The sequence below is a fragment of the Hordeum vulgare genome, chromosome 7H, assembly GCF_904849725.1.
Source record: "Hordeum vulgare subsp. vulgare chromosome 7H, MorexV3_pseudomolecules_assembly, whole genome shotgun sequence".
In the NCBI taxonomy this organism is placed as follows: Eukaryota; Viridiplantae; Streptophyta; class Magnoliopsida; order Poales; family Poaceae; genus Hordeum; species Hordeum vulgare.
This window is the reverse complement of record NC_058524.1, coordinates 80,270,025-80,284,441: the sequence shown is the minus strand read 5'-3', so window position 1 is coordinate 80,284,441 and position 14,417 is coordinate 80,270,025. Positions and strand designations below refer to the sequence as shown.

At 45.1% G+C, this 14,417-nt stretch overlaps 1 protein-coding gene across 1 annotated transcript; it reads left to right on the top strand.

Moving 5' to 3' along the window:
• The first annotated feature begins 10,222 nt into the window (after positions 1 to 10,222).
• LOC123409903 (12-oxophytodienoate reductase 1-like) lies at positions 10,223 to 11,978 on the top strand. The gene is made up of 2 exons (XM_045102775.1): positions 10,223 to 10,681; positions 10,960 to 11,978. The coding sequence occupies exons 1-2, from the start codon at positions 10,324 to 10,326 to the stop codon at positions 11,724 to 11,726; spliced, it is 1,125 nt and encodes a 374-aa protein (XP_044958710.1). The 5' UTR covers positions 10,223 to 10,323; the 3' UTR covers positions 11,727 to 11,978.
• Positions 11,979 to 14,417: the final 2,439 nt, after the last annotated feature.

The window sequence follows — 14,417 nt, the reverse complement described above, 5'->3', positions numbered from 1 at the left end:
GATCTCTCTGCAAATGGCCGACAAATCAACTGCTTTCCCTATCGGCATTTGCGAGGATGTGCCTGTTGTGGTTGCTAATGTCACTATCTTAACAGACTTTGTTATCTTGGATATTCCCGAGAACGATGCCATGGCTGTCATCCTCGGAAGACCCTTTTTAAACACTGCAGGGGCTGTTATATATTGCAACAAAGGCAATGTCACTTTTCGTGTCAACGGTAATGAGCATATGGTGCACTTTCCGAAGAAACAATATCGAGTACATTGCATCAATGCTATCGAAAAGACTTCATAGATTCTTATTGGGAGCTTTGAATGCCCTATTCCTCGTGTCAAGATGAAGTATGATTTGCTTGTTGGGGAGATACACATCCCCACTGAGGTGACCTAGTGACTATTCGAGAATTCTCCATTCTCTTTTGCGATTCGAAAAGGTTTGTCAAAGAGGCTTGATCAACCTCATTGACGGATTTCTTTCGATGACCATGAGATGGATGAATCGAGGAGTCACAAACCTCTGTTCCAAGCTTTCACCTTTGGTTGCTTAGAAGAAAAATGATAGATTTTGTTTAGTTTTCCCTGTTTTCTGTTTTAGCGTCCGGCAGAAAAGTACCCCGAAAATAAAAGTTCTCCGAACGCTGCGAAAATCAAGTATAATTTTTTCTGGAATTTTTGAAAAATTCTGAGACGTAGAGCTTGTCTGGGGGCCATACCAGTGGGCCACAAGCCCTAGGGGCACGGGCACCCCCCTTGCCGTGCCACCCAGGCTTGTGGGGCCCACAGGCACCCCCTCCACTCCTTCTTGCTCTTATCTCCTCCTTCCTCCAGAAAAAATCGTTTCGCAGCTCAAACCCATGTTCTTGCTCCTCTTGCTGAGATTTTCGATCTCTTTGCTCAAATCACCATTCTCCGAACTGTTTTGGGGAAATTACTCCTTGGTAAGTGACTCCTCCATAGGTCCAATTAGTTTTTGCACTAGTGCATTATACTCCGCGTATTTTTGCTGCCTTGGTGACCATGTTCTTGAGCTTTGCATGCTGATTTTAGCTGGTCCCAAGTAGTTTTGATGCGTAATATGGTCTCTAGGCACTTGTGGGAGTAGTTGCTACGAGTTTCGTTGATCCTTGTTCACCTTTCCTTAGAATCACTCAAAATTTCAGAAAAGGAAGATGTCCAGGAGAAACTTTCATGGTGGTTCCTCAAGCAAGAGAGGTCCCTGTCTTGCGATTCCGGAGCCTGATCCTTACCAACCAAGGAATGCGCACGTACAACCATGTGAACGGCCTTGTGATGAATTTATGATTGAGGCAGGTTTCAAAGATGAGTTTGATGCACTTGTTCACAACATTGGACTCAAAGAATTCATCTCTGATAAATGTGAACAGTATGTTGCTCTCACTGCCTCTTTTGTTCGTAGATTCAAATTTTCAGCTCGCCGTGAGACATCCGTACTGTTTGATCTCTATGATAAATCGTATACCATGGATTTAGAGGATTTCAATAGAATTTGCAAGATACCTATTTGGGGTAGTCTCAATGATCCTCCTAAATCTTTGGTTAGAAATTTTTGCTCTGGTATTACTGTTGGAGAAACTAGAGACATTACGCAAGCTACCATGGGGAGTATTTATTTTCCTCCCTTGCATTATTTTGCCCTCTTCATAGGCATACACATTAATGGCAAGATTGAGCATTGTCACCTCTGCGCACCCGACCTTAGTATCCTTAAGAGCGTAGTGACGGGTGACAAAAGCTTCAACATGGGAGCTATTATAGCAAGGAGGCTGAATAAGAATGATATCGAAGGGGATTTGTTTGGTGGGATCTATGCCACTCGCATAGCAAATTTTCTTGGAGTACCCATCCGCGAAGGAGATCCCCCGCTCCATACAGCTTTCCTTGACCGCATCGCTTTGACACGCTACCAGTTCCTTGAGAGGGATTATGAATCCCTCCTATACCGTTTGATATTTAACCGACAGCGTGTTTTCCATATTACCCTTCCTGCTCCTGCCTTCTTTGACTTTCAGGTAAAACAGAGATATTACATAACCAGAGGAGAGGCAGAGGAGTATGAGAGGGAGGCAAAGGCTGCTCGTCTCCGTGAGGCAGCTATTCAGGCAGTGGCTGCAGCGCTCCCGTATAACCCCCATTATGATTTTGGGTGTCACCAGGACCATCCTTGGGAGTAGACCAACTTAGGCCAAAAGCCTAAGCTTGGGGGAGTACGTGTTCTCACCGACTTTACATTCTTGCTTATGCTTTCACTTTGTTAGCCGGTGTTCACACTTTGCCACTGTATCATCCATGTTAGTTTATTTTGTTTTTCTCGTTTTCTTTTCATGTGTCTGTCTAGTTTGAGAAAACCCAAAAATATTTTCTTTTTCTTCTTTTGCTTGTTGGGAGCTTTCCCATGTAAGGAGTTTTCTTTTTCTTTGGGTCAACGTAGAAGATATTGGTTACAATGTTTAGTGGCTCTTGCATGCATACCTGTTTAGCTTTCAAAGAGCCATATTACTTTGTCTTCTCCTTTGTGTTTGCCTGCAGATTCCAGCGTAGTCCAATGCACGAGCACTCTTATTATTGTTCACATCATTCGGCCGTGCAAGTGAAAGGCAATAATGACGATATATGATGAAGTGACTCAGGCTGGAAAAGCTGGTATGAACTCGATCTATTTTGTTTTTGTAAATATGACTAGCTCATCATGCCTGATTCAGCTTTGTTGTGAGAGAAACATGTTTGCAATGACAACTTAGAGATCATAGTTGCTTATGCCATCCTTACTTAGCTAGGAGCTTATAATGGTTTGTCTTGGTTGCCAATACGAATGTTGAGATGACTATGATGTAGTATGATAGGATGGTATCCTCCTTTGAATGATTCAAGTGGCTTGACTTGGCGCATGTTCACACATGTAGTTGAAACAAAATCAACATAGCCTGTATGATTTTCATGTTCATGGTGATTTATGTCCTACTCATGCTTGCACTCAATGTTGGTTAATCTCAATGCATTTTGATGACTGTTGTCGCTCTCTAGTTGGTCGCTTCCCAGTCTTTTGCTAGCCCTCACTTGCACTAAGCGGGAATACTGCTTGTGCATCCACTTCCATAAACCCAAAGTTGTTCCATGTGAGTCCACCATACCTACCTATATGCGGTATCTACCTGCCGTTGCAAGTAAATTTGCATGTGCCACTCTCCAAACCTTCAAGAAATAATCTGTTTTGCATGCCCGAACCGCTCATGTGGTGACAGGGGGGCTATTGGTATCTTCCATGCTAGGCGTGTTATCCTCGATATGTGTTTATTCACTATCATTCACGAGAAAGGGTCCGGTAATTGGAATTCCCAGTTCCATGCTCAAATCGAAAAGATAATTGCAAACAAAACTCCCCCAGGATTGATGTTGGTATGGACGGTACCCGAGGATTCGGCTAGCCGTGGAGTGTGATTGATTGGTGGTGGGGGAGTCAAAACTTTACTTTTCTGTTTAGGAACCGCCTATAGAATGTGTAGCGTGGAAGATGTTGAGAACTCTTAGTCATTGCGTTGACAATGAAAGCATGCCACCCAAAATTATTATCTCTGTTTCCAAAGCTTGAGCTCCGGCACCTCTGCAAATCAATGCTTCCCTCTGTGAAGGGCCTGTCTATTTATGTTCCTGTTGAGTCATCCTCTTCTTATGAAAGCACCAATTAGAGAGCACCTCTATCATTTTTATGCTTTGCTTTTAACTGTGATTGAATATGACTGTGACTCGATCTTCTTTGCCATGAATTACAATGTTTAGTCAGCCCTTGGTCTTTGAAGGTGCTCTGCATTTATGTTTTGCAGTCTCAGAAAGAGCTAGCGAGATACCATCTGTTCGTACAGCTTCATGATTGTTTTGATTGAAGTGTTGACGTTTGAGACTTATTATTATTTGCTCGCTAGTTGATTATGCCATTGATATGAGTTTACCGTGAGACCTAGATGTCATTTGCTTATGTGGTTTGCTTGTGATCTTGCTGAAATTCTGGTTATGAGTTAGACATAGTTGCAACAACAAGATCAAACAGAGTTCGTCAAAGTTTTTCTTTTGTCTCTCTCAGTTTGTCAACTGAGTTGCTTGAGGACAAGCAAGGCTTTAAGCTTGGGGGAGTTGATACGTCTCCAACGTATCTACTTTTCCGAACTCTTTTGCCCTTGTTTTGGACTCTAACTTCCATGATTTGAATGGAACTAACTCGGACTAACGTTGTTTTCAGCAGAATTGTCATGGTGTTGTTTTTGTGCAGAAATAAAAGTTCTCGGAATGTCCTGAAAATTTACGGAGATTTTTTCTGGAATAAATGAAAAATACCTGCGCAAAGATCTATCGGAGGGGGCGTGCTAGTGGGCCACAAGCCCACAGGCCGCGACCACCCCCTAGGCCGCGCCGTGAGGGCTTGTGGGGCCCACGTGGCACCACCGCCCCCAAACTCAGTTCTATATCTTCCGTCTCGCCCAGAAAAAAATCAGAGAGAAGGTTTCATTACGTTGTACGATACGGAGGCGCCGCCACATCCTGTTCTTCATCTGGAGGGCAGATCTGGAGTCCGTTTCGGGCTCCGGAGAGGGGAAATTGTTGCCATCGTCATAATCAACCTTCCTCCATCGACAATTCCATGATGCTCTTCATCGTTCGTGAGTAATCTCATCGTAGGCTTGCTGGACGGTGATGAGTTGGATGATATCTATCATGTAATCGAGTTAGTTCTTGACGGGGATTGATCCCTAGTATCCACTATGTTCTAGATTGATGTTGCTACTACTTGGCTATGTTTAATGCTTGTCACTAGGGCCCGAGTGCCATGATTTCAGATCTGAACCTATTATGTTGTCGCCAATATATGTGTGTTTTAGATCCTATCTTGCAAGTTGTATTCACCTACTATGTGTTATGACCCGGCAACCCCAGAGTGACAATAGCCGGAACCACTCTCGGAGATGACCATAGTATGAGGAGTTCATGTATTCACCGCGTGTTAATGCGTTGGTCCGGTTCTTTATAAAAAGGAGAACCTTAATATCCCGTAGTTTCCATTAGGACCCCGCTGCCACGGGAGGGATGGACAATAGATGTCATGCAAGTTCTTTTCCCTAAGCACGTATGACTACATACGGAATACATGCCTACATTAGATTGACGAACGGAAGCTAGTTACATATCTCTCCGTGTTATAGCTGTTACATGATGAATCACATCCGTCACACTCATCCATCACCGATCCACTGCCTACGAGTCTTTTACTACTAGTCCTTGCTACGTTACTTTGTTTAGGCTTGTCCCTTGCTACAAAAGGGATTAGGCCACTTTGCTACTACTGTTGCTACTGTTGTTACTCTACTGCTGCTGCTACTGCTGTTCCTTGCTGCTTCGCTGTTACTTGTCGTAAGATTTTTTCCGACACTGTTGTCGGGAAAGAATAGTTACCCGCTCACGTGCAACACTAGCGCCATTGATACAACAGTTAGGAATAGTCTGCCAACAGTTCTGTTTCTGGCACCGTTGCTATCATACTACTTTGCTACTGATACTTTGCTTGCAGACACTAATCTTTCAGGTGTGGTTGAATCTGACAAACTCAGCTGCTAATACTTGAGAATATTATTTCGCTTCCCCTTTGGCGAATCAACAAATTTGGGTCGAATACTCTACCCTCAAAAACGGTTGCGATCCCCTACACTTGAGGGTCATCAGTGACTTCCACCGTAACACTTGTCAGCACTGGTGTGGCTACAACGGAGGCAACAATGCCGTTGACCTTGGACGACTACGAACAGTTGGGTGGCATAGTGCCCGCACGCCTCCAACCACTTCATTACCAGCTCCCACGTGGCTACAGTGCGGCCATCTGTACCGCTTACCATGGCCGGCTGCAACAAAGACGACACCGCACAGGGCAACCCATGCGGTGGCGTGACGGGCACGCACCAATAGCGACGGCCAGCCGGTGCCCCCGGCTCCTGATGAGACCTTCGGCTGGTGGGCCCTACAAACAAGAAGACTCTTCGGCTGGTGGGCCCCCTGGCCGGCTAGAGAGGCTGCCAACCGGGGGCCGCCAGCATCATATATGCATATTGTGAGCGAGGGGGTTGGCATATAAAACCCAATGGAGCCACCCCATGTAGGGGGTCGACCATTCTCTCTATCACACACTCACTCACACACACATACATGAGAGTTGGATATAGCAAGCTAGCTCCGTCTTCCTTCTCCATCGAGCAGCTCAAGGAGCACCATTGTAGCACTCTTGGTTCATCAACCAGACTAGCAGGACTAGGGGTGTTACCTCCCATGGAGGGCCCCGAACCAGGCACATCGTGTGTCGTGCACCGCTTGTCCCCGATCCCATTTCCGGAGCCCGTCGGCGTCCTTTCGGCCCCAACCACTCTCGATAAGCCACCCCATGCCATCTGTCGTGAGAAAACAATGACAAGTGGTGTCATGGGAACGCTGACTACGTGACACTTCACCATGTTCGGGCCTAGGGGAAAGCACTATGAAATTAGTTTATCAATTATGGGTGATAACCTGTAAGTCCACATGTTTTAGTCTAGCCTTTCGGAAGTAAGAGTATTGATCCCACATGGAGCACATGCATCACTCTTTGACTCGTGTAAATAATTATGGACTTGTGCATGTAGATGATTATATTGTACACTACAAACCAAGTGAGGGCGGAAATAAATAGTTGACGTGGTGCAGAACAAACTTGATAGTAAATAACATAAAAAAAGTATTAATAGAAGAAGTGCTTGAGTAACTGACAAACTAGCAGAGGAGTAAAACGTCCTTAGGGAGTCCGGAATTCCTAATGATAGTTTTTTAACACAACTTATGTAGAAGCATAATATAGGCTGGATACTTGAGCCACTCTTGGCTATTATGTTGGGTGGAGCCGGGTACATAACACATTTTTACTCTAGGTAGACTGTGTGCCACGCACGCCACTACCGTTGCCTCCCCTAGTGGTTTACAACTAAGGTAATTACGGGTTTCCCCATGGACGCGACCTCTCTAAAGGTTCTCCGTAATCCCCTATCAATTGCGAAATCTAGGAATTAACGCTTTTACTATCACCTCGAATTACCTTCACTTCCTACCCTTTACAATAATAGTGATATACCTCATGGACAAATGTCGGTTATGTTGAGTGGGGCCCCTTCACAACATTCACAAAATTATTAGACTAAGCATTCAAGAGAGAATCTCATATCCATTATAATGATTCAGATCCTATACATAAAAAGATTCATCCATATACCCGAGAACTAGGGGTCTACTCACACATGGAGGCAACAAACATCATAGGGACGGTGATGGTGAACATGAACGGATGATACTCGTAGCACACAAAGAAATCCACTAGGGTTCGTGATGTTAAAATGATAAGGATGTGGATGATGATGATGATGACGACGACGATGATGATGATGATGATTATGATAGTGGTGATGATATGGTAGGCCTCCCGTTCTTGGTGGTTAATAAGACGATCTCCTCCCTGCTGGTTCCTCTCAGGATGATCTCTCGAGGCTAGGTTTATGTTTTGTAGACGAGTTTCTGGTGTCTCTGGGCGTCTCATCCCTGATCTGATTTCACGGGGAGAAAATAGTGGACAAGGCGGCTGCGTTGGCACCTCATACTACAGCCAAGACAAGTGGTCATGCTCGTCTGGAGCACCATCTTTCGTGCTGAAAGCGCTGCCGCGACTCCACCTTTTCCCCCTTTGCTTCATTCTTTTATGGTAGTTGATTATCACATTAAATACGTGATTTCACTACCATTTTCTAGAATTTCCTTCATAAAATATTATTTGGTCCAAAGAACTGTATGTGATGAATATCAATAAAAAGGGTGCACAAACGCGGTAAAATTCCGCAAAGCCTACCATGTAGGTACAAAGTAAGTACCAAAATTATCACATAAATTGGACTCATCAACTCCCCCGAGTTGAAGTCTTGATCGTTCCCAAGCAAGTATCGTAGATTTAAAGAACAAGATTAACGTGGTATGTATAATATGCGGATCTGAAAGAAGTATGAGTCCATTAACGAGTAAAGGAACGAGTAGTGATAAAAGAATCATGGTAAGTGATAGTACATATCCACCTCAATAATGATCATGCACGCCTTCACACATTGTCAATCAATTTTATCGTGGACAAGTAACAACCTTATATCCTAGTTCATGATTGTTTCAACCGGACAAGTAGTCAAGGGTTTTATTTTCCTGTTTTGAGGAGGACTAAGAGGAAATAACGGAATAGACCCGAGACGTTTAACCGATAAGGGTTTGGAGGATACTCATCTGGGGTGAATTCATCATCCACTTCTCGCACTGATTCTTCCTCCATGTTCTTCACAACCTTTATTTTGTTGCCGGTTCCCTCCTCCTGGCTTGGTTCTTCCTTGATGATCATCTTCCTCAAGTCCTCCCATCCAGCTAACACCACTTGATCAAGGTTAGGGAAAGGGATAATGTGGATTTTGGTTGACGAAGACTTGTTGTTCACGACGGCACCCGCGTTCGTCATCTAAACAAATAGCTTTTTGGTGGAAGCGCAAAGCAAGAAGAACTTGAGATTAGATTGGTTTGAGGCGAAGGGATGTGCCCCCTCATCCCTTTATAAAGGTTTAGAACAACAATATTCTCGAGATTAGGTGCAAAGAATTAGTTAGAAAAAATTAAAACGATTTCGGGAAAGAATATCGGTAACAGACCCACCGACGACCTTCCATACGAGTGCAAGTGCTCGTATAGACGTTCGTACGGCTCGCCATCGCGTCACCTTTTCTCTCCTTTTTTCAAACCTGTTGCAGCAAATGATCCATTCATGCACCCATACGAGCACCAACCGTTGCATGATACACCGCCATTTGTTCTGGTGGCAAAAGCGCTTGCCACCGAAAACCCATACGATCGCACATAAGATGCGACCGCTCGCATAAGGCATCGTCTTTCTATTTGTGATTGTCATCGTTTCCGGCCCCCTCTCATAAGACCGCCCATATAGTCGTCGCCGGTTTCATGATCCACCGTCTTTCGGTCTGTTATTTCCTTCGGCCATTTCTTCCTTCAAAATTTTTCCTCCGTGAAAAGTTTGCAAGGAAAACCCCAACCAGGGATAAAAACTTTAACTATTCATCGCAGACTAAAAATAGGTCTAACCTAGTAAAAACTAATTTCGATTCTAGGCTAATTTGTGTATTTACGCATCCTTCATATCTTTCTTCTCCTGATTAAAACATCGGCCTCCTCTATTGTAATGAAGCTTACCTCCTCCACTTCTTGTTCTTCTTTTTTTCTAATCAGCAAGGTACAACTTCAAGCGCTGGCCGTTCACAATCGAAGGTGCACCTTTTTCTCCCTTTAATCGAACTGCTCCGGACTTGTAGACTTCTTCGATATCGTAGCACCCTTTTCGTCGATATCTGAGTTTTTCTGGAAACAACTTGAAACCTTCGCGTGGCTTCTTCACGTCGTCCGACGCTGACATGCCACGAGCACGAAGCCTTCCCGTCGTTATGTAAGCTAAGCTACAAAAGGGGCTAAATTCCTTTTCCACATAAAAGGGTGAGCTGGGGCCTGGAGCATTTGACAGTATTGTTACTGTGAACAAGCTACGGAGATACTATATCCGCAAGAAAAAAACAAACCAAAATACGGAGATGCTCTAAAGACTACTAATGAACTCGATGACCAAATATCTTTTAAAATTTACTGGAACCTAATATCACAACTGTTGGGTAAAATCTAAACAACAGTACTTCCATTGCAAAAATGCCTACCTGAATTCAAACTTTCTCAAATGAATGATATACACTTCTACAGAGATCTTGTGGTAGTGCTATCTGAAATTCCATTTTTCTGAAGTGCAAACCAGAAAGGCTAGGACACCAGAAGTTTGCGTCATCGCTTGCATTCTGATGAATCGCAATCAGCACCAAAATGCCGTTGCCTAGACATGTGTGACTGATGTGCAAACGGAACACGGCCAGATACAATGTACTCTTTGTTCCCACAGGATTCGCTTTTCTTCGGAGGAGCCGATGACACAGAGGGTGACGAGAGGAAATAGGAACAGAGTCTGGTCAAACAGAAGGATGACGGAGTGGGTAACGAGAGGAAAATGACGCGCAGCCACCACCCACCAGCACCTATAAATACAATCTTCATCCACATGTTCAGCCACAGGCATACAGAGCATAGTTCAGAAGCAAGAAACAGAGCAGGTTTTAGCGATTCTTTTGCATAGCATCATATTTGCTGCATATAGTTCACAGTTCACACATGATGGTAGCCAACAAGATGGTGGCCAAGGAGGCGATCCCGTTGCTGACGCCCCACAAGATGGGGCAGTTCGAGCTCTCCCACCGGGTGGTGCTCGCGCCGCTCACGAGGTGCCGCTCCTATGCCAACGTGCCCCAGCCGCACGCGGCGGTGTACTACTCGCAGCGGGCCACCAAGGGCGGCTTGCTCATCAGCGAGGCCACTGGCGTCTCGCCCACCGCGCAGGGGTACCCGGAGACCCCCGGCATCTGGACGCAGCAGCAGGTCGACGCCTGGAAGCCCATCGTCGACGCCGTCCACCGCAAGGGCGCTCTCTTCTTCTGCCAGATTTGGCATGTCGGGAGGGTCTCCACGAACGGTAAGTTAGCAATCCAAGTTATTTTTCTGAGGGAGAAGAATACGTGCTATTGTGCGTTGTAAACAGTTCTGTGACAAATTTACTGACTCTGAGATTTATATGTTGTCACTATAATCTGTTTTCTTACGCAAACAAAACAGATTTACTTGATCCTTCGCCTATGCAATTAGGCGTGTAGGCATCCATGTTATTTTGTGCTGGTAAACTATTTGATCCGAACGAATTGATTAATTGTTACTTATCTTCCTCTTTGTTTATATATGTCTGAACCAAAACAGATTTCCAGCCGGACAAACAGGCGCCGATCTCAAGCACTGACAAGCAGATAACTGCCGATGCCGAGTCCGGCATGATCTATTCCAAGCCCCGACAGCTTCGAACGGACGAGATACCTCTGATCGTCGATGACTTTAGACGCGCTGCCCGGAACGCCATCGAGGCAGGGTTCGACGGCGTGGAGATCCACGGAGCACACGGGTACCTATTGGAGCAGTTCATGAAAGACAGCTCCAATGATCGCACCGATGAGTATGGTGGAAGCCTCGAAAACCGATGCCGCTTTGCAGTGGAGGTAATTGATACTATCGTCAATGAGATTGGTGCGGATCGTGTAGGAATCAGGTTATCTCCATTCGTGGACTACATGGACTGCTTCGACTCCAATCCACATGCACTCGGAATGTACATGGTGCAACAACTCAACAAGCATCAAGGATTTGTCTATTGCCACATGGTAGAACCCCGAATGGCCATTGTGGATGGCCGCAGGCAGATACCCCACAGGCTCTTGCCCTTCAAGAAAGCATTCAACGGCACGTTCATTGCCGCTGGAGGGTATGATCGAAAGGAAGGCAACAAAGTGGTGGCCGACGGCTATGCTGATCTTGTTGCTTACGGAAGGATCTTTCTTGCTAATCCAGATTTGCCTAAGAGATTTGAGTTCGACGCTCCTTTGAACAAGTACGACCGCAACACCTTCTACACGCAGGATCCTATCATTGGCTACACAGACTATCCTTTCCTTGATGGCTCGAACGCTGAATAGTTCATCTGCTCAACTATAGTTAATGATTTGCTTGGTTTATATAATTGTAATAATTTTTTCTCCGGTATGTATATGCACGGGCATGTGTAGTGTATCATTTCCACAAACAATTTACTTATGTACTCCCATGTAATGCCAATATGTGAAGATTTTTTTTTAAAATTGATTATTTAGAGATATTCATGTAGTGATAAGTATATGCATGTGTTGGAAATATGCCCTGGAGGCAATGATAAATTAGTTATTATTATATTTCTTTGTTCATGATAATCGTTTATTATCCATGCTATAATTGTATTGATTGGAAACACAATTACATGTGTGGATACATAGGCAAAACACTGTCCCTAGTAAGCCTCTAGTTGACTAGCTCGTTGATAAAAGATGGTCAAGGTTTCCTGACCATAGACAAGTGTTGTCACTTGATAACGGAATCACATCATTAGAAGAATCATGTGATGGACTAGACCCAAACTATGAACGTAGCATATTGATCGTGTATTTTATTGCTATTGTTTTCTGCGTGTCAAGTATTTATTCCTATGACCATGAGATCATATAACTCATTGACACCGGAGAAATACCTTGTGTGCATCAAACGTCACAACGTAATTGGGTGACTATAAAGGTGTTCTACAGGTATCTCCGAAGGTGTCCGTTGAGTTAGTATGGATCAAGACTGGGATTTATCATTCCGTGTGACGGAGAGGTATCTCGGGGCCCACTCAGTAATACAACATCAAACACAAGCCTTGCAAGCAATGTGACTGAGTGCAAGTCACGTGATTTTGTATTATGGAACGAGTAAAGAGACTTGCCGGTAACGAGATTGAAATAGGTATGCGGATACGGACGATCAAATCTCGGGCAAGTAACATACCGAAGGACAAAGGGAATGACATACGGGATTATATGAATCCTTGACACTGAGGTTCAACCGATAACATCTTCGGAGAATATGTAGGATCCAATATGGGCATCCAGGTCCCGCTATTGGATATTGACCGAGGAGTCTCTCGGGTCATGTCTACATAGTTCTCGAATCCGCAGGGTCTGCACACTTAAGGTACGACGATGTTTTAGTATAGTTGTGTTATATGTGTGGTTACCGAATGTTGTTTGGAGTCTCGGATGAGATCACGGACGTCACGAGGGTTTCCGGAATGGTCCGGAAACAAATATTGATATATAGGATGGTTTCATTTGGTCACTGAAAAGTTTCGGACAATTCCGGCAGTGTACCAGGAGTGACGAATGGGTTCCGGGAGTTCACCGGGAGGGGCCCACCCAGCCGGGAGTGAGCCCAAGGCACTAGGGTAGCGCCACAAGTCCTTAGTGGGCTGGTGGAGTCAGCCCAAGGGTCCCATGGCGCCACATAAGAAAATACCAAAGGAAAATAAAAGAAAAAGGGAAAGAGGGAGGTGGGAAGGAAGAGCAGGACTCCTCCTTCCCAAACCGAACTAGAGGAGGAGTCCTCCTCCTCCCTTGGCCGGCGCACCCTTGAGGCCTTGTACCTCAAGGCTAGCCCTCCCCTCCCTCCTACATATATTGGTGGTTTAGGGCTGATTTGAGACACAACTTTGCCACGTGCAACTCTAGCCTATACCACACAGTTTCACCTCTAGATCGGATTTCCGCGGAGCTGGGCGGAGCCCTGCAGGAGTAGATCACACCACCATTGGAGCACCGTCACGCTGCCAGAGAACTCATCTACTTCTCCGTCTTGCTTGCTGGATCAAGAAGGCCGAGATCATCGTCGAGCTGTACGTGTAATGAACGCGGAGGTGCCGTCCGTTCGGCGCTAGATCGGAACGGATCGTGGGACGGATGGCGGGACGGTTGGAGGGACATGAAGACGTTCCACTACATCAACTGCGTTTCTTAACGCTTCCCGCTGTGCGATCTACAAGGGTACGTAGATCAAAATCTCCACTCGTAGAGGGGCATCGCCATGATAGGTCTTCGTGTGCGTAGGAATTTTTTTTGTTTCCCATGCAACGTTCCCCAACAGTGGCATCATGAGCTAGGTTCATGCGTAGATGTTATCTCGAGTAGAACACAAAAGGTTTTGTGGACGGTGATGTTGGATTTGCTGCCCTCCTTAGTCTTTTCTCGATTCAGCGGTATTGTTGGATTGAAGCGGCCCGGACCGACATAACTCGTACGCTTACGAGAGACTGGTTTCATCGATTGACATGCAACCTCGTTGCATAAAGATGACTGGTGGGTGCCTGTTTCTTCAACTTTAGTTGAATTGGTTTTGACCGAGGCGGTCCTTGGAGAGAGGTTAAATAGCAATTTGCACATCTCCTTGTGGTTTTTTGTGTTAGTAATATGCGATCATACTAGATACCCATAGCAGCCACGTAAAACATGCAACAACAAATTAGAGGACGTCTAACTTGTTTTTGCAGGGTATGCTTGTGATATGATATGGCCAATGACGTGATGTGATATATTGGATGCATGAGATGATCATGTTGTAATAGTTAATATCGACTTGCACGTCGATGCTACGGCAACCGGCAGGAGCCATAGGGTTGTCTTTAAACTAACGTTTGTGTTTGCAGATGTGTTTACTATATTGCTAGGTCCTAGCTTTAGTAGTAATAGCATAGATAGCACGACAACCTCAATGGCGACACGTTGATGGAGATCATGATGATGGAGATCATGGTGTGGCGCCGGTGA